General features: G+C 36.1%; 1 protein-coding gene across 4 annotated transcripts in view; it reads right to left on the minus strand.

Annotated features, from left to right (window-relative positions):
* Positions 1-23,971, minus strand: part of AGL (amylo-alpha-1, 6-glucosidase, 4-alpha-glucanotransferase) — a 36,314-nt gene extending 12,343 nt beyond the window's left edge. Inside the window, exons 1-24 of one of the 4 annotated variants that reach the window (XM_067300859.1) lie at positions 23,706-23,969; positions 21,682-21,892; positions 21,017-21,183; positions 20,374-20,577; positions 15,630-15,811; positions 15,277-15,388; positions 14,755-14,875; positions 14,469-14,571; positions 14,284-14,381; positions 13,559-13,698; positions 11,082-11,269; positions 9,833-9,956; positions 9,089-9,252; positions 8,439-8,540; positions 8,054-8,206; positions 7,823-7,973; positions 6,489-6,613; positions 6,281-6,393; positions 5,991-6,125; positions 5,341-5,471; positions 4,584-4,720; positions 3,034-3,167; positions 1,878-2,053; positions 35-137 (exon numbers count right to left, since the gene is read on the minus strand). In XM_067300859.1, coding sequence (XP_067156960.1) covers positions 35-137; positions 1,878-2,053; positions 3,034-3,167; positions 4,584-4,720; positions 5,341-5,471; positions 5,991-6,125; positions 6,281-6,393; positions 6,489-6,613; positions 7,823-7,973; positions 8,054-8,206; positions 8,439-8,540; positions 9,089-9,252; positions 9,833-9,956; positions 11,082-11,269; positions 13,559-13,698; positions 14,284-14,381; positions 14,469-14,571; positions 14,755-14,875; positions 15,277-15,388; positions 15,630-15,811; positions 20,374-20,577; positions 21,017-21,183; positions 21,682-21,892; positions 23,706-23,787 — 3,356 coding nt within the window. In that variant the 5' untranslated portion in view covers positions 23,788-23,969. Of the gene's footprint in view, positions 1-34; positions 138-1,877; positions 2,054-3,033; positions 3,168-4,583; positions 4,721-5,340; positions 5,472-5,990; positions 6,126-6,280; positions 6,394-6,488; positions 6,614-7,822; positions 7,974-8,053; positions 8,207-8,438; positions 8,541-9,088; positions 9,253-9,832; positions 9,957-11,081; positions 11,270-13,558; positions 13,699-14,283; positions 14,382-14,468; positions 14,572-14,754; positions 14,876-15,276; positions 15,389-15,629; positions 15,812-20,373; positions 20,578-21,016; positions 21,184-21,681; positions 21,893-23,705 lie in introns of all 4 variants that reach the window. The other 3 variants (XM_067300861.1, XM_067300862.1, XM_067300860.1) reach the window with 3 other exon arrangements.
* Positions 23,972-24,033: the final 62 nt, after the last annotated feature.

The following is a 24,033-nucleotide window of genomic DNA, read 5'->3' on the forward strand; positions in this document are numbered from 1 at the left end:
ATTTCCAACAATATTAAGAGTCAGTCAATCTTACCTTGCTTCTAGATAACGTCCAGTAATTAACATTAGACCTCTCAGTGCAATAAAGGTATCCCTTCCCCAAGAGCGAAAAATTCCAGAAGAAAAGTGAGGTAAACCTAAAAAGAAATGTCACTGTCCATCTCATTTATTAGTATGGCCAAATTCTCCAAATACACTTGTAGGTACAAACCAGATGGAGAAAATTATATACAGTCACATAGATTACTTTTATTATTTCTTATTATAACAGACTGTTTTCTAGATAAAATTCTTGATAAGAAATGAAATAAAACTCCACATATTTAGAACAATTATCTATATAAAACTTCAAAATCATGCAACCAGATTTCTCTTAAAAACAGTCATATTTTCTTTTTTTGGTTTTTTTTTGATTAAAGTATGTTGTAACCAAATGCCACCCCTCTAATAATAAAAAGGACTAGAACTAAGACAAGATGTATTACAGTTTTTTGGCAAGAGTTCACATACTAGAGCTGTGCCATCTCAGTAGCACAGAAGGGATAAAACTGGACAGCTATAAGTTTCTTCAAACTAATAATATTCTCAGCCACTATAAAGGGAATCCTCCTCCTCTTTTCCAGCAGCTTTCAAGAACAACTACATTTTAATAGAAACATTATAACTTGTAATTGCTAGAATGATTCTGACTGTTAAAGCATAGTAATTGCTACAGTAAAGTCCATCCTTGGCTTTTCCTCCATTTATTAAACTTTTTCTATCTAAAAACAAACAAAAAATTCTACATGGTAGTTTAAAAACAGCCTGTCATGCATACTTGCTAGAACAAAATTGTAACTTCTATCACCTACGAATCCGTCCAAAGTATTCACGGAATAACAATCCATGTAAGAGTTAAAAATCTCAGACAACTAGTGAGTATGTGAAGGGAATATTAAACCCAAACCCTTTAATTTAGTTAACCTCTATGCTTGATTTAAGTGAACAATGCTCATTCTGGGCTTCTTGGCAACAGTAAAATAAGCAAATGAAATGTTACTAAAGAACAGAAACCACAAGCAGTAAAATTCCATGAGGGAAAGACAGACAGCAAAAAGAAAAAGGCCATAACAAGAACAAGACAGAGGCCCTAGAATCTGTGCATGCCAGGAGTTTCTATAGTTTCAGAAAAGGAATGGGCCAACTTACAGGGGGAAAAAAAAATCCATTCTAAGATACTAAACACAGAAGATAATGCTTTTGGCACAGGCAAGCCCCCAGTTCAGAGACTGCCAGAAGCTGGCAGAACATTTAGAGGAATAATCACCGTCTGCTGACCCTGCTTTCACACTCTTTCGTAAGCATCCACTGGTGGCCCCTTTTGGAGATCAGAGGATATTCTGGTTTGCTATCAGTAGTTCCTACATTTTTCTGAAAACTTATAAATAATAATTTCACAGTTGTACTCCATTAGAATTCAATTCTTAAATTCATATCTAAAGTTGATAAAGGAAAATCTATTTTGGGAAGTACATGCATCAACTAAATCATACAGAAAGAGAGAGAATATGGACCTCCATATAGGATAGAATTGGATGTTCTGAAAAATATCTCTACATAAAATGTTTATAAGCCTTTCTTCAAGAACAATAGCAAAAAGGTTGTCCCCAGGAAGCATTACTAGACAAAACCTCCACATTTTTCAAATGGACAAGCCTTTACCCTAAATACAAGTTAAACACAGGGGAGGAATGAAGAGAACTGCTACCTATATTTTATACATGGTTGCTGACACTTAGGTTCCAGGCACAACAAACACGATTTTAATAGTTATTGAAAACAGTTTAAATGTTTTGTAAGACTTATTTATTTATATATTTAACATTGTCCTCACTTACCAGCTGCCAAGGAAACACAGCACTGTTCTTTCTCATTTGTAATCTCATTCAGCCTCCAGGGAACATCATGTAAGGAAGGCGACAGGTCTGGCAGGCAGGAATACTTTCCTATCCCACACATCTGGACTGAACCCAGCGAAAGGTGTTTAACAAATGTTGATCCATTCTGCACAAAGCTGTAATTCAATGTAATTATATTAAAATAACATTGCATTCAGCAACAGTCTTTAAAATGGACTCTTTCATTCACATATGACTTTTACAAATTTTATAATAAATATAACAAACTAACAAAATTAGTTAGTATGAGTATTATGCATTAAGTAACTTTGTACACAGGCTTCAATTTGAAAGTCACTCTTAAATTTTTTTCAGAAATGGCTGCCCAAAGTTATGCCTTAAACTTTAAGTTATTAATGCCAATGGAAGTGTCGGCTGTCCAATACTTCACTGGAAAAGGGTAAGGAAATTAGTCTACTTTGATATCTACACACAGATCTGAAGATTCACCTCCAAACATTTCCTCCCCCCCCCCCACAAAATAGACTACTTTCCACATGATATCACAGTCATACCAAACTCTTGGCCCATTTTGACATCTCTACTTTTACAAAACAATGCCAGCCTGTTTAGAAAGTTCATAACTAGAATAAAACCTTCATTAAACCAATCTCCCTTCCCTCTCCAAGAAACAAAGCAGAAATGGGCATTGAAGATTAAAGAAAGGCTTTCACGAATTAAGCAAAGTGCTCAGTTAATGAAGGATATTTAACTGTGTTAAAGAAATGTTGAACAGAGCATCGGAATCAAGTACAATCCAGTATTCCTCTGCCACCAGGCTTTAAGGAAGCACTTGCACTAAAACTGTAGGAAGAGTGTCTCCTAAGCCCAGCAGATGAATGCTGGCTTGAGGTTTCATCCTCCTACTGTGCACTGCCAGCAGTGGTTATAAATTCAAACCCGCAAGAGACATCTGAGCTCTCAACCTCCTAAAACCACTGCCATTAGAAGATGGATCTGATTTTCACTACAAATTTTACCCTTTTCCATTGGGCAACATGAATATGAAAACATTTTAAATACATTCTCCAACAGATAACATACAAAAGGTGCAACGAATACAGATATCTACAGCTCTCCACTACTACAAGCATACCTAGACATCTGATGCCATGCCACATCCAGAAGTGTTGTGTATGCACCCACTAATATGGCATCAAAGTAACATGGGATAAGGTAACGTGGAATTCTCTTTAAGTAGACAAACATGGCCTTCAACCACTTACCAACCTATTAAAATAATATTATTAGATGTTAATAACACTAGGATTCAAAAACAAGTGCACTCAGGATCCATCTAAATTTATCACAGTTTACATACATTATATGCAAATTATACAACCCAATAAGGTTGCAACTCAAAAGCTGCCATTTTGAACCAACTGCGGTAAGCAGATTTTTGATTGCTGGAAAGGACAGGACTGAAGAGAGAAAGCAAGGGATTAAAAGAACTATCACAAGGCTAAATTATGTATGGCCACTAGAGAAAACGCCTGCAGATCTGAGTCTGGGACTTGGGGTTCTGGAGCTTCACTGTTTTTGTGTCATTAGCAATTACTTGACATCTGAGAAATATTTCTCTCCTTCCGTTCCAGTACTGTTATAGAAGAACATGACAACCTTCTACAAAGTCACTGCCACCAAAGATTCAAACCATGCAGATGAACACTACACAGACGACAAACAAAGCACATGTGAATATATTACATGATAACACTATATTTTTAACCTGGAAATTAAAGAGGGGAAAAAACCTATATAAAACAGCAAAATTGTAAAATTTAGCTCCATATGACTTCAGTATAGCTATTGGCACTTTGTATTTCTGCAAAACAACACAACATTGGCAGAACTCAGAAAAATACACAGACAAAATAAGTAATAACCTCTGAACAGCACTGAATCTGGAGTCTGACACAGTATCATACAGAAACTCCCTTTCTAGAGAAGCTCCTATCTTCAAAGTCAGATTCAGCATTCACTTCAGTAGGACATCCAACCAATTTACCCATTCTTCTGCTTTATATCACTACACTTCTGACTTCAGTACCAAAACAAAGTAAAAATACTACAGCCTTTTTTATTATACTCATTATATAAATGACCCAAAGCATGCCTCCATCTTGTGAACTGAAAAAAACAAAATATTTTATTGCAGAAAAAATAAAAGTGACAAAGAAACATAGGACTGTTTTGTAATGCAGGTAAAATAGGAAATCTGAATTTTGGTATTTCCTAACTTTTCAGTGCTTGATTATGCAATCTTAGTGTAAGTGTATCATAATCATGTATGCCTCAGTAGTATTCATACCCTCTTCTGGAAATACTTACCTAAAAAGTCATAACTTAATTTTTATTTGAGGGAAAGCAAGGAATAAATAGGGAAGGACCATTACAGTCCTTGATGCAACAGCTGACAATGCCCGCCCCCCCACCCCCCCATGCCATACACTTTTTTCACTTTCCTCTTGCTGCCTATTCTTATATAGGGCTGAGGAGAGGGAAGAAGAAAACATTAATGATTTAACTGTCTAAAGGAAATACTTTATAGATGGACTGAATTTAAGAACACAGCAGTAGTTGAAAAGGAAAAAGAAAAAAAAAGTAATTTAAAACCTCAAAGTCACCAAATATATTTTTACTCACTTCTGCACAGGCTCCCGCACGTGAAATCAGACGATTACTGACATAGTCAATCATCCAATCTCCAGATCTTAAATTATCACAAAATGGATGACCCAAATCATTCTTTGGTCTAATGTCTGCCATCACTGACATTAACCCTGAGGATACAAACCCAACTCTGCATTACAGGACACAATTATCACAAACAGCAATTGCTATTTTCAGAGTAAATAGCTATAGAGCAATAGCAGCATTAATTGGATTTAACTGTATTATTTCTCTTGAGCTGCAGAGACAGTTAGGATACAACTCACTTGCAGTTTCCTCTGAGGATGTACTGTACATTCAGGACAGTCACCAAAATCTCCCATTGTGGAGTAAGTAGCATAATGAAATTCATATGTTTGATAAATGATCGACACTTCTGAAACCTGGTAATGCGTAAGGTTTAATTAAAGTGATTTTTCACTGGAGGCACTTTTTTGTTTGTTTGTTTGTTTTCAAATTTAAACGCAAGAGCACTGCTGTTAAGATGCATGTTGAAACTTATTTTGCAGCCCAGACTATTGAAAAAGAGGGTTTCTGTTTTAGCATGTTGCCTCAATTTGATTCCTTAGGGTACAATGATTAGCATGGTTAAGCAGAAACAACATATTGTTTTTTTTAATCCCAAAAGAAGGGAACAGTGGCATAAGCCATATAACAGTACTAAGGGTTTGAGATTGAAAAACTATTTTCTTTTCCTCAACAGAAAAAAAAGGAATGCTGAGATTACTACCTTGGAGACCTGCATACTTCAGCGGTGACCAGTTTGGTATATTGTAACAACCTCCACCATCTTCTTGTTCTTCTGCCTCACACCTATATAGTACTTGATTTAGGTCAGCCAAAGTTAGTTTAGATGCAATACTGGAAAAAAGGGGGGAAAAAAAAACAAACAAACCCCAAAGCAATATTAATAGAGAAATAGAGACAGGATTTCACAAACAAGTTTAGTTTCGTATTTTAGTTAAAATAATCAAATATATACAACTTGCTCACCACTTAAGTCTTGGAAATTAAGAGTCTGACTTTCCAGCAGTTCCGAGCAATTCTGCTCAGAAGTTGAATATACAGAAATACAGATTTAAGAGATTACATATTGATCCCTAACAAACATACCCAAACACTGACAAGCACCCTATGTTGGGAAACCTACTTTAAGCAGCCATTACACAGAACCTGAACAGAGCCTGAGAATCTTCTATTAACCCCTTCTAATGTTACACTTAGAAAAAGAACATCTAAGTGTTTTTATTTACACTTCAACAATCCAGATCCATCCACAGTAATGAAAAAAATACTCTAAATTTACATACTGTTCTTTGCCTCTACTGTAGCTACGTGGTATATTCATGGTTCTACTTCAGAAACTTAAGGAATACTTACGAAGAAAATAGAGTTGTTAATATTGGTGCCGAATGATCATCAGGAAGACTTCCAGATTTAAAATGAGGACTGAACTGGATCAGATGATTGCGGAGTACACCAACAGCCTCCTGTGCCTTTGGGTCGAGACTAACTCTGAAACATGAATGCATGACTTAGAGAAAGCTAGCACCTCCAATAACTTTTCCCAAGCAAGAAATCCTATTGCTCTATTTTCAATGTTTTCAAAACAAGAAATCCTATTGCTTTATTTTAACTAAAACAACCATTTGGCAATTATTGTAACGTACCTGAACACTATTACACTTCCTGGTGTTAAATTTTCAAATTCTATTTCTTGAACGAATTCATTTGGCCCTTTTATGGCAGTTCCAGCTTGCTTTATAATTTTACTGTCTTTAATCTTAGAAAAGAAAACATATTTGCAACTGAAATTTATATGAAACATCGTAAATGATAATATATTATATCAGAGCATGGGAGAAGGAGGCTAATTACCTGGATATGTTCTCTGAGTTCCACTGTGAAATTAGGCAATCCATTTATAAAATGCTCATCTTTTTTGTAAGGACCAGCATTTCTCTCAATAGTTCTAGCCTCAAGTACTACTTCCTCAATTTTTCCTGTAAAAAGTTAAATAAATCATGTTGTAGTTGTTAAGATACTTTACATGCAAATTGATTCTTTTGAAAACATGAAACAAAATCAAAAAACAAAAACCTCACAAAATACAAGTCTCAGTTGCACAACTAAACAAAAACCAAATGCAACAAAATATGTGGAGAGGTGCTATAAACACCCCATAAACATTCATTACACATTCACCAGCTGTGTTATATTTAAAACTGCAGTTTTGTTGTTTTGTAATAAATTACTCATGAAATTAATCATGGATTGAATTAGCACATGTCTTTTACTGATTATCAGCTCTATTAGCTTCTCTATTATCTTTTAGCAGACTCTGTATTAGACCGGCTTCCAAACTGCAGCTACAGATGTTTTCAAAGTATAAACAACTTCTGTCAATATACAAACACAATTTTCTCTATCCTTTCAATAATTTACACACTAAGGTACAAATCTTGCAGCCACTCGTGCATGTCTTAACATGTAGCATGACTGACTAACAAAAATGCACGCGTACACACACATGACTAAGTATACTTAAAAATCAACGTGGAAAACTTCTCTTCAGAGACATTACCAGGTAGGATGTACAAGTTGCTACACATTGCTACTATAAAGTATAGTAAAAAAAATTGCATACTGAATTAATACTATCTATATACTATATATATTATCTATATTATATATAATATTAAATATGATATATTTTTATATATATTTTCTACATATTAACTCATGCACTATGCTGTTGTTTCTTATTAAGCTGTGTTTTAAACCCCCCCAAAAGTTGCATACAAGAAAGCTGAATAGTAAGGACACCCACAAATACCATGATGTTTTGCCTTTTTTCCCAGTATAACACTTTACAAATAATAATTTCCCCCTTCTTCCCTGACAATTAATCATTTTCTGTTAGTTAGTTCTTACCAGTTCACAACCAGAAAAGTAAACAAAAACATATTTTTATGGGAAGCTCAGAGCACAAAGTGTATTCAGAATACAAGTGCCTTTAAAAAGCCTAAAGGATTTAAGTCTATTATTTTTTCTTTAGCCACTTGTGGCACATACATATTGGTACATATAAAAGATGTGTTACACACTGACCATTCAAACATGCAAAATCAGTATGAGAAGTTAGAAGTATGCAGCTGGAATGAATTGAATTTTCTATACACCTGTCATCGCTTAAACATAAATCTGATTACCTGGGATACACATTTCAGGTACTTCTTTACTGTAGAAGGAAGTTTTAGGATCTCTGAAAGCAGTTCGACTTACAGCCACAACAGACTGATGTGTGTTAGGACAGTGTCTCGTCACTGCCACTATATCTTCATCAACTTGATCCACATACACCTAGAAAAGACACACCATGACAACTGTGCTCACTCAGAAAATAAATATTGAGAAAACGCAATGCCATTCTCACTTCTTGCCTGATTAAAGCCTTTAGCCCCCAGCTCCTGATGCAGCCTGTTTATAGCCAGCCTTCCTGCCAAAATTCCTGTTTGGAAATTAGCTTCACCAGAAGTCAGGTGTGCTGCTGTATTCCATTTTGAATAAAACCTCTCTTCAGATACTACAGAAATCTGTAAAGAAATTAAGGTTTAAGCAAATATCAGCCACTCTGAAAATCGGCTGGAGGTCCCAAATATATAATCAATTCAAGTTTCATGTAAAATTCAACAATCCAAAGTAATGATGGCTAGTCAACTGCTTGGAATTTGAAATAAACAACATTAAAATATATATCCCAGGACAAGAATAAAGTTTACTTTTTTTTTTTTTTTAATGATTTAGAAGTTAATTGTAATCACAGACCTGGTGTGGCACTAGCTCGTCATAGCCTTTGGTGCTTCCTGTAGCACAGCATGCCATGGAAACAATCATTGCACTAGGAAGAGCATCGTATGCAGATCGGTGCTAGGTTAAAAAACAAACAGGTACAAAGTGAATCAAATACATAATTCATTCTCTCCTAAATATGCATTCAGCATATAGAAGATGCACTCAATTTAACAGAAGAACTGATTGTTTATCACACAATCATCACTTTCTCAGTCATGCTACTGCAAAAAATTACTACAGATATATTAACAAAAACACCATAAGAGCAGGCCTCAAAAATAAGCACTCCCCACTATTCTCTCTCCCATTCTCTCCTGCAGAACAGAAGGCTAAGGAGAACAGGTGAACAGGCAGAGAGAACCACTTATGGTAGCTGGAATGAAAGAATCAAACAGCTCATTATTAAATACCCTTATACTGTTCTCCTTAAAAGACAAAATGGTGAAAGTCAGCAAGAGTTGTTATAGAATGTTAGTCACTGCATGAAAACCTGAAGATCTGAAACGCATTTTTCCTGAATACCACTCAAACAAAATCCAGATTACATCAAGCCCTCCCATGGTTCAAAAATATCAATTTAGAAAAGATTAAACGTAATATTTAAACTAAAGTTAAGTGCTCACCTGAATTGGACATTCATTATCATGTGTAATATCCATAAACAGTGCATGAGCAATAGCTGGCATCAAAGGTCTCAAACGTGGCTGAACAAAAGAGCCAACAGGTTCTCCTCCAAAACGATAAACTAATCTTCCCTCTTCATGGCTATTATAAGCAGTCATTGCCTCTAAAGAACAAAATCTGTGTTTGCATGAGAATAACTACCACAGAGGATAGCATGCACAGAGATGTTAACACAACATTTTACATTTTTAAGTTGGTGTGTTCAGTAATGGAAAGAGAGAGAGGCAGGCAATTTTACTCTCTAATGTGGATACACAACCTGGAAGTATGCTATTTACTATAGCATATTAAGGTAAAAATGGATGGGGGGAAAAAAAGCAAAGAGATCTGAAATGTGTTCCTAATAGGCATTAAGAAACTCATGCAACAAAAAATCAATTAGCAAGAGACATGATACAGCACTTGCATAGCAAAGGCGTGCTAAAACTTCTTTATTTCTTGCTAGAATAAGAGTGAAATGTTTAGCCTTCTCCAAACTAAGGTAGGCTGTCTCCTCTCAAATTTCAGCTAATACTGTATTTTGTTGATGAGTATCAAAAAAGTCACAATACAAAAACTGTACCTATTACTTTCATACTGAATGTAATCAAAGCGCATAACCCAGAAGAAACCTTTTCTTTGTAAAAAAGCATATCATCTATAATCTCTGGTGGGAAAGAAAACTACATACACAGCAAGCCTACCTCTTATTAAGGAGGTAATGCCCAGACTATTCACAAAGATATTGTCCAGCTCCTCATTTCCTGTGAACAGTTCAGCCACTATATACAAATCGGCTCGCAATTTTCTAGCTGTGTCCAGCATGTACTGCAAAAAGCACAGCCAAAAAAGCCACAGAAAGAGGAAAGGTAGACACAAAAAGGGACAAATTTCAAAGCTAGGCAAGGATTGGACAATGGGAAAATGCCATGCAGCAAAGACAAATAGAAAGCCAAAATTAAGGAACAAAAAAATTATATACAAGATGATACGCAAATATAAGTAAAAATCAAGAATTAGGATATAACACAGAAGAAGTTAAAAAAAACATGAAGGAGGAAAGATAATTGCATAAGCAAAGAAGATATGTTAAAAAAAAAAAAAGCATACCAACATTAGTTTCATGTTAAAAACTCCAATCATACATAACCCTATGCAACTTTCAATTGCTTATTGTACCTCTAATCAAGCTCGTAATTCCCAGGCGGTTGACAAAGATATTGTCAATGTACTCACTGCCCGTGAAGAGTTCAGCTATCACATAAAGATTAGGTCTGACTGATCTGGCTGTTGCTAGCATCTCCTATAGATCATAACACATTTTTAATGGAAGTTATCCATTGTTATCTGTGTATATGCAATCATTAACATGAATGTTAAGCAAAACATAAATGAGTTTTAATATATGCAGTTCATTAAAACAAAATATTAATAAGAGGTAACATTCATAAAACAACATTTGTATTTTACAGAGATTATTTACAGATTGAGTATTCTAGGAAATTCTCAAAAGACTAAGTTAATTACAACTTTGTTTTTAAACAAAAATTTAACTCAAAGTGCAAGAACAGAGGTTGGATAAGACAGGTGCCTTTTAAGATAAGAAATTTCTGCAGGACTTCAGTCAAAGCCTTCAAAGTTACCATCCAAAGATAATAAAAACAGGTGAAAGAATAACAGTGGCTTTGAAATAGCCGAATTTAAACAGCCGCTTACAAGTTGTGCTAAATCAGAGAATGAGAAGATACAATAGCTATATCATTTTGCTAGCTGCTTAAAGTAGTTGAAACCATGTCTAATCACCATCAGTCAAGAAACCTTATTTAGGTTGTGAGGAAGCTTCATTCACATCTGAATTCTGCCACGTGAATTCTGCAGATTTTGCAGCAGCAGCGCAGGACTTATTTCATAGCCAGAAGCTGGTTTATCATAAACATGCTTAATCTTGCGTACCTCAGCTACATGAATAGGTGTTGAGTGACAGTTGTCAAGACGAACACCATGAAAATATTTGGCAGTAATTTCTGTATATTTTTTCATATGTGCCCAGAGGTAAGGACAATCTTCTGGTTTTTCACCATAACGCAGTTTCACGCTGTCTCCCCAACAAATAAGCTCTCTCCTCAAATAAACATTTGAGCCTATAAGGGAAAAGAATTCATTAAGCTACAGTACAGAACATGCAAACTGAAGATGTGATATTTAATTTTCTACTGCTGAACAGTAGGAAAACGTTGTGATAAACTGCAAAAATTCTAACAATACCCATATCATCTCAAAACCTACGTACCCCACACTAATGTATAATTTCAGACTACTCCAAGGGAATACTTAAGATCTATACTGAGACTGAAATAATTTTTTGCTCCGAATTCAAATTCCATTCAATTCTTCAAAGTAGCACCACTGTACCTGAGAAGAAGAAAAAAGGACAGCAGGTGTGGCGTATTCGAAATCATGGTACTTCAACTCCAGCTCTAGGAACTTTTCAGAGTTAGTAATTTATAAAGCAGCAAACAAACAACAAAATTCATAATTCAGATGGTTATAATGATCAGATTCAAAAAAGTATCTTACTGTGTTACTATAAACAAACTGCCACAGCCACAATTTTTAAAATTTAATCTGCTGTTAAAAGTAGTTTCTGCTGATGTAAGACATATTTCCAAAGCACTTTGGCATCTAGACTATTTAAATGGATAAAGTTCCGAAATAATTTTGGTGTATATGAATTTTTTTTTTAACCTTTTATCTGTTCTGGTTTTATTTACTATTGGTTTTGCTTTCTTTTTGATGCAATCAATATACAACCTTTAAAGCTGAGTTTTTCTGCAATTTTCTAAAGCAGATTCAACAAAACTCTTGGATGGATGCTTTTAATTAAACTGGCCTTTGGTTCATTCAGTTCACAAGTAAATGAACACTTCGAAAATAAAGTTGCCAACCTCACTTTTACTGGACGTCAAGACTGTCTCCAAAAGAAATTAGAGTGCAATATTTTAATGCATGGCAAATTCATATCCTATCTTACCCTCACAGGCAGTCCCCATATTTAATTTGGATTAATTTTCTTTGATCATTCTTGCATCCACAAGTTTTATGAACCAGATGCTGAAGGTGCCCCTACTGACAGGTCTGACATTATATATACAGCGCCAACTTGGAAGCCTCCCTTTAGGGGAAAAAAAGTTTGAGTAATGTTATGGATTAGCAAACTTTCAAGAGATTTTCTCCTTTTGACATCAATATTTTCAGCTCAGTCATTAGCAAACATTCCCTTTGTGAGCAGGATATGCATCTCTGTTCTAATGCAGAATACAGGCTACAAAAGGACAGAAAAACAGATCAATCCAGGGGAATCTAGACTCCGCAGAGAAAGACGGTTTGGTCCTAAACTGCATCTGAGGTTCAGCATAGCTTAAAATATCAACTCATGTCATGTTTTTCTGACATAAAAACTACAGATTAAATAACAATTTGCTTAAAGCACCAGTTAAGAGAACCAAAGGAAAAAAAAATTTATCACCAAACAGTGTAACTTTGTTAAGAGTCAAATGTTTCTTTGAGAAATCCTAAAACCCTCTTCCTATCCTGAAAACAATCCAAAGAAAGTATTTGCATGTACTCTTTATTCAAAGCCCTCCAATATGTTTAAGGTAAAGAAAAAAAAAAAAAACCTCATAACCCTCAATACCTTCAAACATAAAAATACTATTTAAGAGCTAATACTTCAGAAATTCATTATGTAGCTTTTTCTTTAGAGTGTAACTACAAGCAATTTTACAATGCTAGTGCAATTATCAACACCATTCTACCTATACAGTTAAGCTGAGAGACTCCACTACAGTGCAGTTCCATGGGTTGCTGAGATCACCTACTCCTTCACTGCTGCTGCGAAGAGAAGAGGTGAGAGTCCCTCTCCCCCTGCCTCTTTCCCTGCTCCTCCCTATCCCATCCCTACATCACCTTATGCGGTCACCTCTCAGCTGCCTTTACTTGTGGCACTCACCGGACCCTTCCAGGAGCCAGCTCTTGCTCACTGATGCAGCAGAACACTACCCACCTTATTACTGCATTAGTTTTCTGCCAGCTTGGTAAGTAAGTAGCTTATAGAAAGTCCAAAAAGTGGCAGTGTTGGAACAAAGTACATAGTAAGCAGCGAAGACAACAACAGGCATGGAGAGACAGGATGTCCCCATTTCAGTGACAGAGAGCTGGTAGTTTGCTTCTGAAATCTTGCAGAACTGCACCTTGAATCCCGATTATATTCAATCTTTCATATGCTGAAGGGGAAATAAAAGTACTATACACTAAACACCTGTCCACTATTCTGCTTTTTGCAACTTCAGAGGAATACATCTGAAAAAAAAGATTGACTAAACTAAAATATCATAAAGGTTTAAAAAATGATTTGAAGTTTCTTTACAAACCTGGTTCAGCAAAGTTTTTAAGAGGATCATCTCCCATTACCCAGCCGTTATGGGCCATGAAATAACAAGCCTTATCTGGCTGATGTATCATAGTTTCTTCTTCCTCCACAGTCAGGTCTTTGAACGGATATGTAAAATATCTATAGAATACACAGGCAAGTAAAAAGCAAACCAAACCAAAAAAACAAACATAAGATAATCTTAACTGCAATTCATTGCCTTTGAAATTAGAGTATCTGCTATAAATTGCCTTTTAGATAAAAACAGATATAAAAAGCAGCTGCCAAACTATAAATGATGGACAGTTATTTTTTTCTATTTTGTAACATGTCTCCAAGGAGGAAGAACAGTTGTTTCCACTATCTTGGTGTCAGCTGATAGTGCAAAAATAAAACTCCAGCCCCTCAGACATACAAGTAGCATCAGGTACATCAAACATGAAAAGTATAGGTTTTCCTAGTTCCACCCCTCTTCCACCTACAAGAGCAATTTGCACTATGTAAGGCTTTAATGTGCCCTGAGTACTGTATCATGCTCTCTAAATTCACATGTTTATCAGTTATCATCACTGCTTAAACAAGACAGTCAATTCACAGATAAAGTGACCACTGTACATGGGAAAGAAAACATGCACTTGTACATATGAATTTTTACTTCTAATGAGCTTTAAAATCACTTTCCCTGTATAGGATTTAATAGTTTTCAATTAAGAAAAGTTACAATACCTGGTAACTAAAGGGTATTTTCTAGTAATAGGACCCAGTTTAGGACCATGACCAGCCAGTCGTTCATAAACCACACTCCCCACAAGGCAGTTGACAGCCTAGAAGTAATTTATGTGTTATTAAAAAACCTTTCATTCATTTGCAATTTAAAACAATTCAGCATTAAAACACAGCAACTATAAGACCTGCTCTTGATGGTGATTAGTTTGTCTGTATTGTTCAGCATTCAGTTCTTCGATTCTCTTGCGAAACCAGTTACAACACTCTTCTATTGCAGCTGGTCCATTGCTTAACAGGTGAAAATTACATCAGAGAACAATTAGAAAAATTCATTTTAAAAACACTTCATAATAAATATACATAATTAAAATGAGTGGAAAACTGTATTTTTCCTATCTCTGAACCTTGTTTGGTTCTGCAAATTTAACTTCACTTCTAATTTTAACTTGTAATCAATAATACAGTCAATACCTGCGTGGTATGAAAGTTGCCAATGCTATATCCATATCTACGGTACAGCCAAGTCGTTTATAATTAGGATCCTGAACTATTTGAAGATGTTGATTTGGATCAGATTTAGTGCTCATTTTGCCTGAGGACAAAATTTAAAAAGTCATCATTAAGTAAAAATAGAAATTACCTTTAAAAGACAAAAAACTGCCATTCTGGCATAAGCAAGACAACCGTTTTGGAGAGCTGCAAAGGAAAGGATCTCTCAGAGCTGGCTGTTCAGAAATAACTGTGCTCAGTTATAATACTGGATTCAGGCAAAAAACGTATTCTTCCTTTTTTCTACTAAATTTTTTTCCTAGCCCAGTCTTCAAAAGCTTTACTAGCTTTCAAAGCATCCACATACGTTTAACTCAGCATAGTAGATTTCTCACATAGCAAAAATCAGGGTTATTTTCCAGCTTGTTTATAAGTTTGCATATAAAGTTTCTTGAATTCCAGCATGCTAATTATAAATAAGTAATTCATGTGCTTTGGCTTTACCTTGAGTTAGAAGGGTTTTAAATTGCTGCACAGCTTTGTTAACATCCACTTGGAAAAATTCCCATAGTTTAATTTTTGGATATATATCTTCCCAGATTATTTTACGGATACACTGAAAAGATAAAAATTATGTTAGTTAATTATGTTGAGGATTAATTAGTGTGATCAAAAAACACTACGCGCTCATACAACTTTAAGGAAAAAAGTAAGCACTTGGGATAAAAATTGTTCTACTAAATTTATCTGCAAAGTATGTATCATATTTTGTGCATCACCACAACCCTTAAACAATGTTAAAGGTTTATTCAGCTATTTAGTGTTCATTAGCATACATTTAGTTCTTATTTACTTACATTCAGGTGATGATCATTTTCAATTAAAGGAGGGACTCCTTTATCGATATACTTTCCTTCAGCCACCATACAGGTCAAGTGCCAGAGAGCTCTATCTAAGACCCAAGCTGGCTTCAGGTGAGGAGAATTTACAAGATTATAGCCACATTCTGGATGCATCCTGAGCCATTCGCTGTTAGCAGCTGATTTTAAAAAGGGGAGGGGTGAAAAAAAAATTACACAGCCTTAATACTTAGTTGCTTTATGCAAACATCTTAACACCAAGAACTTAAGCTACTGTGGCATGTATAATTAGTTCACGTTTCAATTGAGGTCTTCCATTTATTTCAGCCAACAGAAAAATCATGTCTATGCAGAAGTGTGTATTGTTGATACCAATTTTTTTGCAACAGTCGGTCATGGAGACTGCAGAGAAACTTTTTGTTAGTTACGTAAAAAATATATAGTAGTACCAGCAATTCTAAAATACTAAGAAAAACTACATTTTTGTTGCAGGAAATGTATCAAACAATGGATGTGAAATCCCTGGATGTGTTTAAGGCCAAATGTACACCCCGCACCAAGATTTAAGGTGGCCTAAGCTATTTTATATTCTTAACCCTAAAATGCTAAACACGCACACACACACACTCTCACACTCACAAAACTACTAATGAAAAATGTACTTAAATGGGTCTCATGCAGGGAGATGAGTGCACTCTCTGGTGCAAACAAATCGAACACTATTTCAAATCAGACGCTACTCTATTTTCTAAACTTTCCCTATAGCACCAGCAAACACCAGAAACTCTCCCCGCCCCCTCCCCCCCCCAAAAAAAGAATTAAGACTATGCTGAATAGTAAGAATTAACTCAAGTTAAAGAGCCCTCACTTGCAAATGGGTGTAATCTAATATAGACAGTGGTGTGCATACAGCAATGCAGGTAAATACATATAAGGCAGAGAAGATTTTGATTTTTGAACTATGACAAAGAAAAAAACTCAATAGTTAATTTTTCTGTTTATGAAACTGTCCTAAACATGCAGTTTAATGGAAAATAATTTCCATAGGTTCTTCTGAATCTCTGAAGTTGAAAATCTAAATGTAAAATAAACAAATAAATAAATAAAAGAGAGATGGGGAAGGAAAAAACACTACTCAAATTTTAAAATTTTACAAGTTTTTTTTTTTTTTTAGACATTTTTCATAGAACATGTCTTGTCAATCTGTTGTTACTCAAGGAAAATATTCAGTGAGCTACTGTGTCAGAAACATGAAGACAGTCATTAACATGTCCACAGTTGCAGAACAATTAACAACTGAAAAACAACTTTGCTTGGTTCAAAGAAGTTCAAACAAAATTGTCAAAGGGAAAGAAAAGAGTGTACCCTCCCACCCTCTAGTATGAATAACTGTTCTAAACACCCTCCTATATTATGTCTCAAGACCATCAAGAACATGGCATGAAGATCTTAATTTCCACAAATGGTTTGACCTTATAAACATGGAATTCTGCCATCTACAACTAAAAGCATTCTACTTATTTGAAAGATACCGAAAGCAATATTAAGCTCAGGCTGTTAAAGGCTGTTCTTGGCCAATCAGATCTCCTTTGTTTTTTTTAAATATATACGCTACTTCTAAAAAAATATTTTTCTCCAAAAACTAAAGCTACCTTACTCTGTTCAGCTGAGCAAGCACTATGATTTACTATACAGGTCTTCCATCACTAAATAAAATTCTACAAAAAAAAAAACATTTTAATCCAAGACATTAATTTAAGATGATGTCTCTTTAACTTTATTTCAGTTAAAGTCACTGAAAACTCAGAAAAGAAAAAAATATATAAAGTATTTTCCTCTTGCTTACTGAAAAGTAAATGCTGATGAACACAATATTTTGTTTGAACACTTTGAAAAAAACAGCAGCCCAAAAAGGGCAAGTCTACCCGGTTACCAGACAGTTTTCAAGCTCATCTATGATACTCCCTCTAACATGCCAAAGGTGTATCTATATTTAACATGCACATGCATTTATCTTTACTTTTAAAGTTAGGCCACAGTTGTTGGCTTTGTTAGTCTCTCTCTCTCTCTCTCCCTCTCTTAAAAAGGGGGAGAGAGAGAGGGAGACATTAACATCAAAACCCAATTCCCACCATTCTCTACAGTCTAAGCGTTCTCTGCTCCCTTCTAGTGCAAAAATCAAACACCTTGGCTTAACCACTGATATTCAGGCTGAGCTGGCTGACTTTACAATAGGAAGAGAGACCCATTGCCACTTGCGCACACCAGGCTCAGCTAGAAAGTGGAAACTACCAACCAACGAATATGATTGGTGTTTGCTGAGGGCTCATTAGCTGTTTAGAACTATCAGCATTAGAGGATTTACTGAGAGACAACTCAATGTTTTAAGCCTCTAATGCAACCATGCTGCAGAATTAATAAGCGCGTGCAAGTACCTATAATCCACTCAAAATAACTGAGCATGTATTTTATGTGTTTTATATTCAACTAGATCTACGAAACATGTTTTATACTTAAATCACCCTAGCATGCAGGAATGAGCTACTAGAAATTGGTCTTCAGTTAAAACACAGAGAATGTAAAATTAGACTTTCACCTAATCAATCTTCAGACAAAAAGAAACTCAAAAGCTATTTGGCTACTTTCTTATTCCAAAAGTCCCCAGAACATTTACCTCCACAGGTATATGCATCACTACAAACAAATCAACACTCACTGAGATTTAAAAAAATTTAGATCCAAAAGCAAAGTCATCAGATATATCTTGCTTAATGATTTAAGGCAAGATCATGGCTATTTAAGTATTTCTATCCTGTTAGAAGATACTTACAAACATTCCTTCACCATGGTGTAACTTAAAAAAAATAGTTTGCTCATCCATCCTGACGAATTTATTCCAGCTATGAAGGCAACATGACAAAGTCTTTGTGCAAATGTGGCCAAGTAGTATTGTGACATTGTATTTTCTAATAATATCAAATACGTTTCAGACTAATAACTAGTTCTGACTTAGATGTATATAAAACCATTTTCCTCAATAGCGTGCAAATATACACTGGAAAAAGATGACAGGATCTCAAGCATGGCCAGCATATAGAGAATAGCGCGAGAAACTGGACTTTCAGTTGTTAAAGTGCAAGAAATTCTCATTTGATATTGTGTGAACGTTTTAAAGCCCAAATCCCTGAGACAGATAGCGAACAATTATACTTCGGAGAATAATATCAGAACAAACAGAAAAAAAGAGAAACCACCGTACTTTAGCTATGAACAGCCAGGAGAAATAAAGCTTTTAAAGCACTGGCATATCTACATGAATAAAAACAAAAAACAAACCAAAAAAACCCACAAAAAACCCTCTTTATTCACCTTTTCCACAATGATTTGCAGCTTTTTCTCCCTTGCTTAATCAGAGTCTCCTGTCCCTATTCTGCTTATTATTTCCATGCTATATCCAAATTTGAGTTGTTACTTTTCATGGTTTTATTCATTGGAATATTTCTTATTTACCTGAAATAAAACTTACAAAATTAAGATCCTCTCAACTACAAAATGCCATGGAACTCACTGACAGTGAGTTTAAATAATATTTAGCAAGCTGTATTTAAATGTACATGCAGAACCCCATCTAGAAAGCTGTTCCCAATGACAAAGATGCTTTTTGAGATGAGAAGACTATATACTTAAAAGCGGCAGCTACCCCCAGCACAGAATACAGAAGTACCCAGCTGTTTTTTGAATCTAGCTGCATTCGATTTTCCTAAACTATCTGTTTTAGTTGGGAATACAATACACTGAATAAATACATTTCTTAACTATTTATTTACCAATAAAATCTCACAACAAAAGGAATTCTTTATTACTTAAAGAACTAATGGAAATCCTCATAAGAGAAATTCCTTAGGTCAGATATTCCCTGAAGATTCGTTATTTCCAATACTATGCAGATATCCCACTATTATCTCTCTATTTTCTTTACATACCTCATACCTCTTTCCACTCTGTGTTCTCAAACAACTCTAACAACTGTTTTTTTTTTTTTTAAAGAGTTCAGAGAACTAGTAAACAGTGTAATAATCCATTAAAAACAAACAAACAAAAGAAAACAGGCACACAGGCTCACCATCTTCTCCTTCTTGACATCCCCTGACCTTCAAAGTAGCTTTTTCAGTCTTAAACATATCATGAAAATTTGGATTCATGACTGGTAAAATAGTCCTATTTGAAATGCTTACAACTATTTTGTCTCTTGCAAGAAGTTGTAAGAAGAACAAATAAAAAGACAAAAATATTCTTAGCTTCTGCCAAAAAGGCGGCTGGGGATTTTTAAGAATAGTTTAAGAAAGAAAATGAAGTTTTGCAACACTCTATTTTTCATTATTTATGACCATGCTCTTCTCTACAAGAATAATTCCCTGTTTAACAAGAAGTTACTCCATTTATGTTCACCCACAAAGTAAATTCATAACACAGATTCCATTCATTTATGTGCAAGCTGCACACTGCAGATCATAAAAATAAGCACAATACTATGAAAAACACAGAGACGTGTACAAGCTCATGAATGCCCCCTGTGAAGGCCTCTATTCATTCTTTAATTAACAACATGGAATTCTTTCTGCATTCATAACAGATATGTCTCCATAATAGATGTAAAAGAAGGTGGGGTGGGGGAATTAAGGGAAATAATGGAATATAATTAACAGACCAGTCTGGTTATTAACACGCACTGAAATCATACCAGTATGATTGTAGACTACATCTGTGATGCAAAGCATATTCCATTCATTCTTCATTTTTTCCACAAGAGCTCCTATATCGCTCCAAGTGCACTTTTTATTATGACTTGAAAATTCAGTATTTACTTCTAACTGATCAGCCAGTGAATAACAAGATCTAGACAGTCCAAGTTTCTGAAGTGGTGTAAAATGAATCATATTGTAACCTAAGTAACAAGAAAAATAAATTTCAGTAAAAGAAATTCATTGACAAAAGCATAATAAATTACAGTCATAACATGTATTAAAAGCTAATGTTTGGAATAACTGGTGTACATTAATCTGAATCTTCCCCTCAGTATTCTACATAATACTTGTCTTAAAAATCACACTCTCAGTTCTACAAACTTTTATATCCATCTGAAACCAAGCCAATAAAATGAAAAAGTGATTTCCCATACAAGGAAATTCCAAATTCTTGCACTTAAGCAAATATTTTAATCATTCCACCGACTTAAACTGTTAATTTAATTGAACCTAGCGGGAAATATTTAAACTAAAAACTAAAGGACAAATGAACTGTTTATACTGAAGGTCTTCAGTGTAATTTTGTTTTTTAACCACAAGATTAAAAGATATAATTTTTTATATGTATATTGTTATTACCTGTTTCTTTTGCAACTTTAAGCCTATCTTCCCATTCATGAAACGGTCCCAGACACTTAGCAAGGAATGTCTGGAGGGTAACACAATCCAAAGGCAACACATGATTATCAGCTCCAACACGCAAAATTGGATCCACAACTATGTAACCTCCACCACTTTTCTCATTTCTAGGAGAAATTAATAAAATCATCATTGATATAGTAAATGCCCCTTGTACCAGTCAGTTTCAGAAACAGAAGCCAACAAATGCACCTATTTTAAGAACTGAAGCCTACTACAGCAGTCAGCATGTGTGTAGGGGGCTAAACAGAATAGAAAATACTGCAGAGATGTTCACCTCAAGCATCATCTCTCTACTGGACTTACACCAGTGTTTACAAGAACACAATTAAGATACAGAACTTTAAACTCTCTCCAAAAGTGAGATGCCTTTGTTATCGTCTTGGAGACGGAGTACTGGTTCCTGCTTTTAGAATATGGCTGGACACAAAGAAAGCATGACTGCCCATCTTCCATATATAGACTTACATTTGGAGCACCATCCTGTTAAAGAGAGAGAGACCTGGGCTAAACACCCTCTTTAGCCTAAGGGAATTTAACCATCAGCTCCCATCTTTCGGGAGCTCACAACACTAGATTATAACCACTGCAAGAGTTTCACTTACCCAAGACTGAAATAATACTGGTATGACCCAGAAATCTGGAGATCCAGTTTGCAATATTTGTCAGAGTCATCTTCTTTTCCTGTAGGATTGTGCCACAATAATGTCCTGAACTTGCGGCGATCAAACACTTCTCCAGAAGCTGGATAGTTAGTACACACGGTAACATGCTTGCCTTGAAGAGTTGGGCCTAGTCGGAACTGTAGTTCAAAACCTCAAGAAAAAAGAAATTAAAGACACGTTATCAGGAGGACTGGATACTTCTATTCTGTAATAACAGTTCATAATTTGATATTATGTTAAGAAGAAAAGGCACCAATATATCTGTCAAGAACTTCTGCAGGATGGTGTATTTCTACAGCATCTTCTCTCCCTATTTTCCTATCCTTTTCTTTCGCACACTTGACAGTTTACACACAGTCCTTTTCCTTTAACTATATGGAACTATTTATCCCTTTCCCTTCATCACATACATGGCTAAATTATTACAGGGTATTTTCAAATGACTGGAACAGGTAGATGTTTAAGTGCTTGCACAACAACTTTTACTAAGTTACGTGCCAGCCCAAGTACCCTACCAGACAGTCTACAAAATGAGAATTTTGAGTAAAAGAAATCTGTGTATTTGTAAGAGCAAATAAGCAATGATAAAATCTTAAAAGAATTCAACAGTGGCAAGTTCCACCATCTTAAATTAAAAAAAAAAAAAGTTGCTTATGAAGTTGAATCACAGCAGCTCTAATATCAGAGTTCAACTGTTTGAGTACATTTAAATAGGTAAGTATCAACAAGCTCATAGTTTCTCTTATTAACATAATCGTCACTGCATCAAAGCAGTCATGTAAAGTAGTGTTTTTAGGATCTGAACGTCTGTCAGGTAAAACGAAGCTCATTTGATTGCAAAAATCTTACATGAAAAATCACTTTTGGAAGGTGAGTAAAATTCTCTCCGGTACTGCCTTGACATTTCATTACAGGGATTTCTAAAATTAGAGTACAGGGATATATGCTGCTGATATCTTATTTCCTGTAACAGTTATACTGACATCAGGAATGCCGTGCTCAAATTAGCTATGTTCTCTCCGAGACTGCTATCAGTAGAGGCATTTTGGATGTTTGAAATCCATATACTTTTGTGTGACTCTCTCCAATAAGTTTTACACAACTCAAAGGAAAAGTCAATAACAGAGGTTTGGTTCAACTCTGCATTTGTACACTAACGGTATTTTTTTTTAGATTACACAGGAAATTCTGAAAACAATATATTTGAAGAAAATTTTTATTTATATAAGCAAGGAACCAACATATTATTCTTATACTAAACCACTTTGATACTAAGTTCCTAGATCAAAGACCTAAGGTAATTAAAACCAGAAAACTTTCATACAAATAATAAAGATTGCTGTATCCTTTAAAATGGTTACTAAAAAGAGTAGCTTTGTTTTTATGGGCTAAATTTGCTGACCAGCCTGACAGTGGACCAAATATAGGGTTTGGGTTTTTCTGAAAATATATTTAAGAACACTCTTAAACACAGATAATGTGAAGTTCTGGTTAGCATGCAGCCAGAATAATAACAATATAGCATAGCTTTAAGAAGGAGCAAAGAAGGCAAGAAAGAGCTGATGAAGCCTGTAATCCCAAACATTACCTCAGATTTAACAAGGATTGTTAATATTATTGCTTTATTTCAAGTGCCTAATATTAGAAAGGGGAGCTGCAGATCACGCTGCAGATTAACGCTGCCGAGGTGGGTTTATGAGGGTTTTACGGACCAGCAGAGGACGGACCGTGCGGGCAGAGCCTTCTGCCCTGCAGCGGCGACCTAAGAAGCACTCCGCGCTTCACACGAAGCGCGCTCTCGGCCGACCTGCCGGAGCTCGGCGGCCTGGGCCCCCCGGAGCTCGGCAGCGGGCACGGGCACGTCAGAAATAAACCCGTATTAAAACAAGGGGTGTGCGTGCGTGTGGGGGGGGGGGGGGAAGACCGCACGCTCCGAGCCCCGTCCCCGCGGCCGCGGCGCCCACCTTGCTCCAGCCTGAAGAGGGTCTTGTCCAGCTTCTCCATCTCGCCGAGGTGCAGCAGCCGCGTCTGCCCCGCGCTCGGCATGGCGGCCCCGCGCCACAGGCTCCCGGCGGCGGCGGCGGGCAGCGCTGCCGGGGGGGACACGAGCAGACCCCGTCAGCGGCGGCCCCGAGGCAGCGGCCGTCCGGAAACGCCTCACGCCGACGCGCGTTCCCCGCCCGCAGGGGCGAGGCGCGGGCAGGGAGCAGGACGGGGGGCAGGGAGCGGCCCGGACCCGCGACCGCACCGCCCCGGGGAGGGGGAGGGGGGACGGGACGGGACGCCTGTCGC

The sequence above is a fragment of the Apteryx mantelli genome, chromosome 8 (genome assembly GCF_036417845.1).
Source record: "Apteryx mantelli isolate bAptMan1 chromosome 8, bAptMan1.hap1, whole genome shotgun sequence".
NCBI classification, from domain to species: domain Eukaryota; kingdom Metazoa; phylum Chordata; class Aves; order Apterygiformes; family Apterygidae; genus Apteryx; species Apteryx mantelli.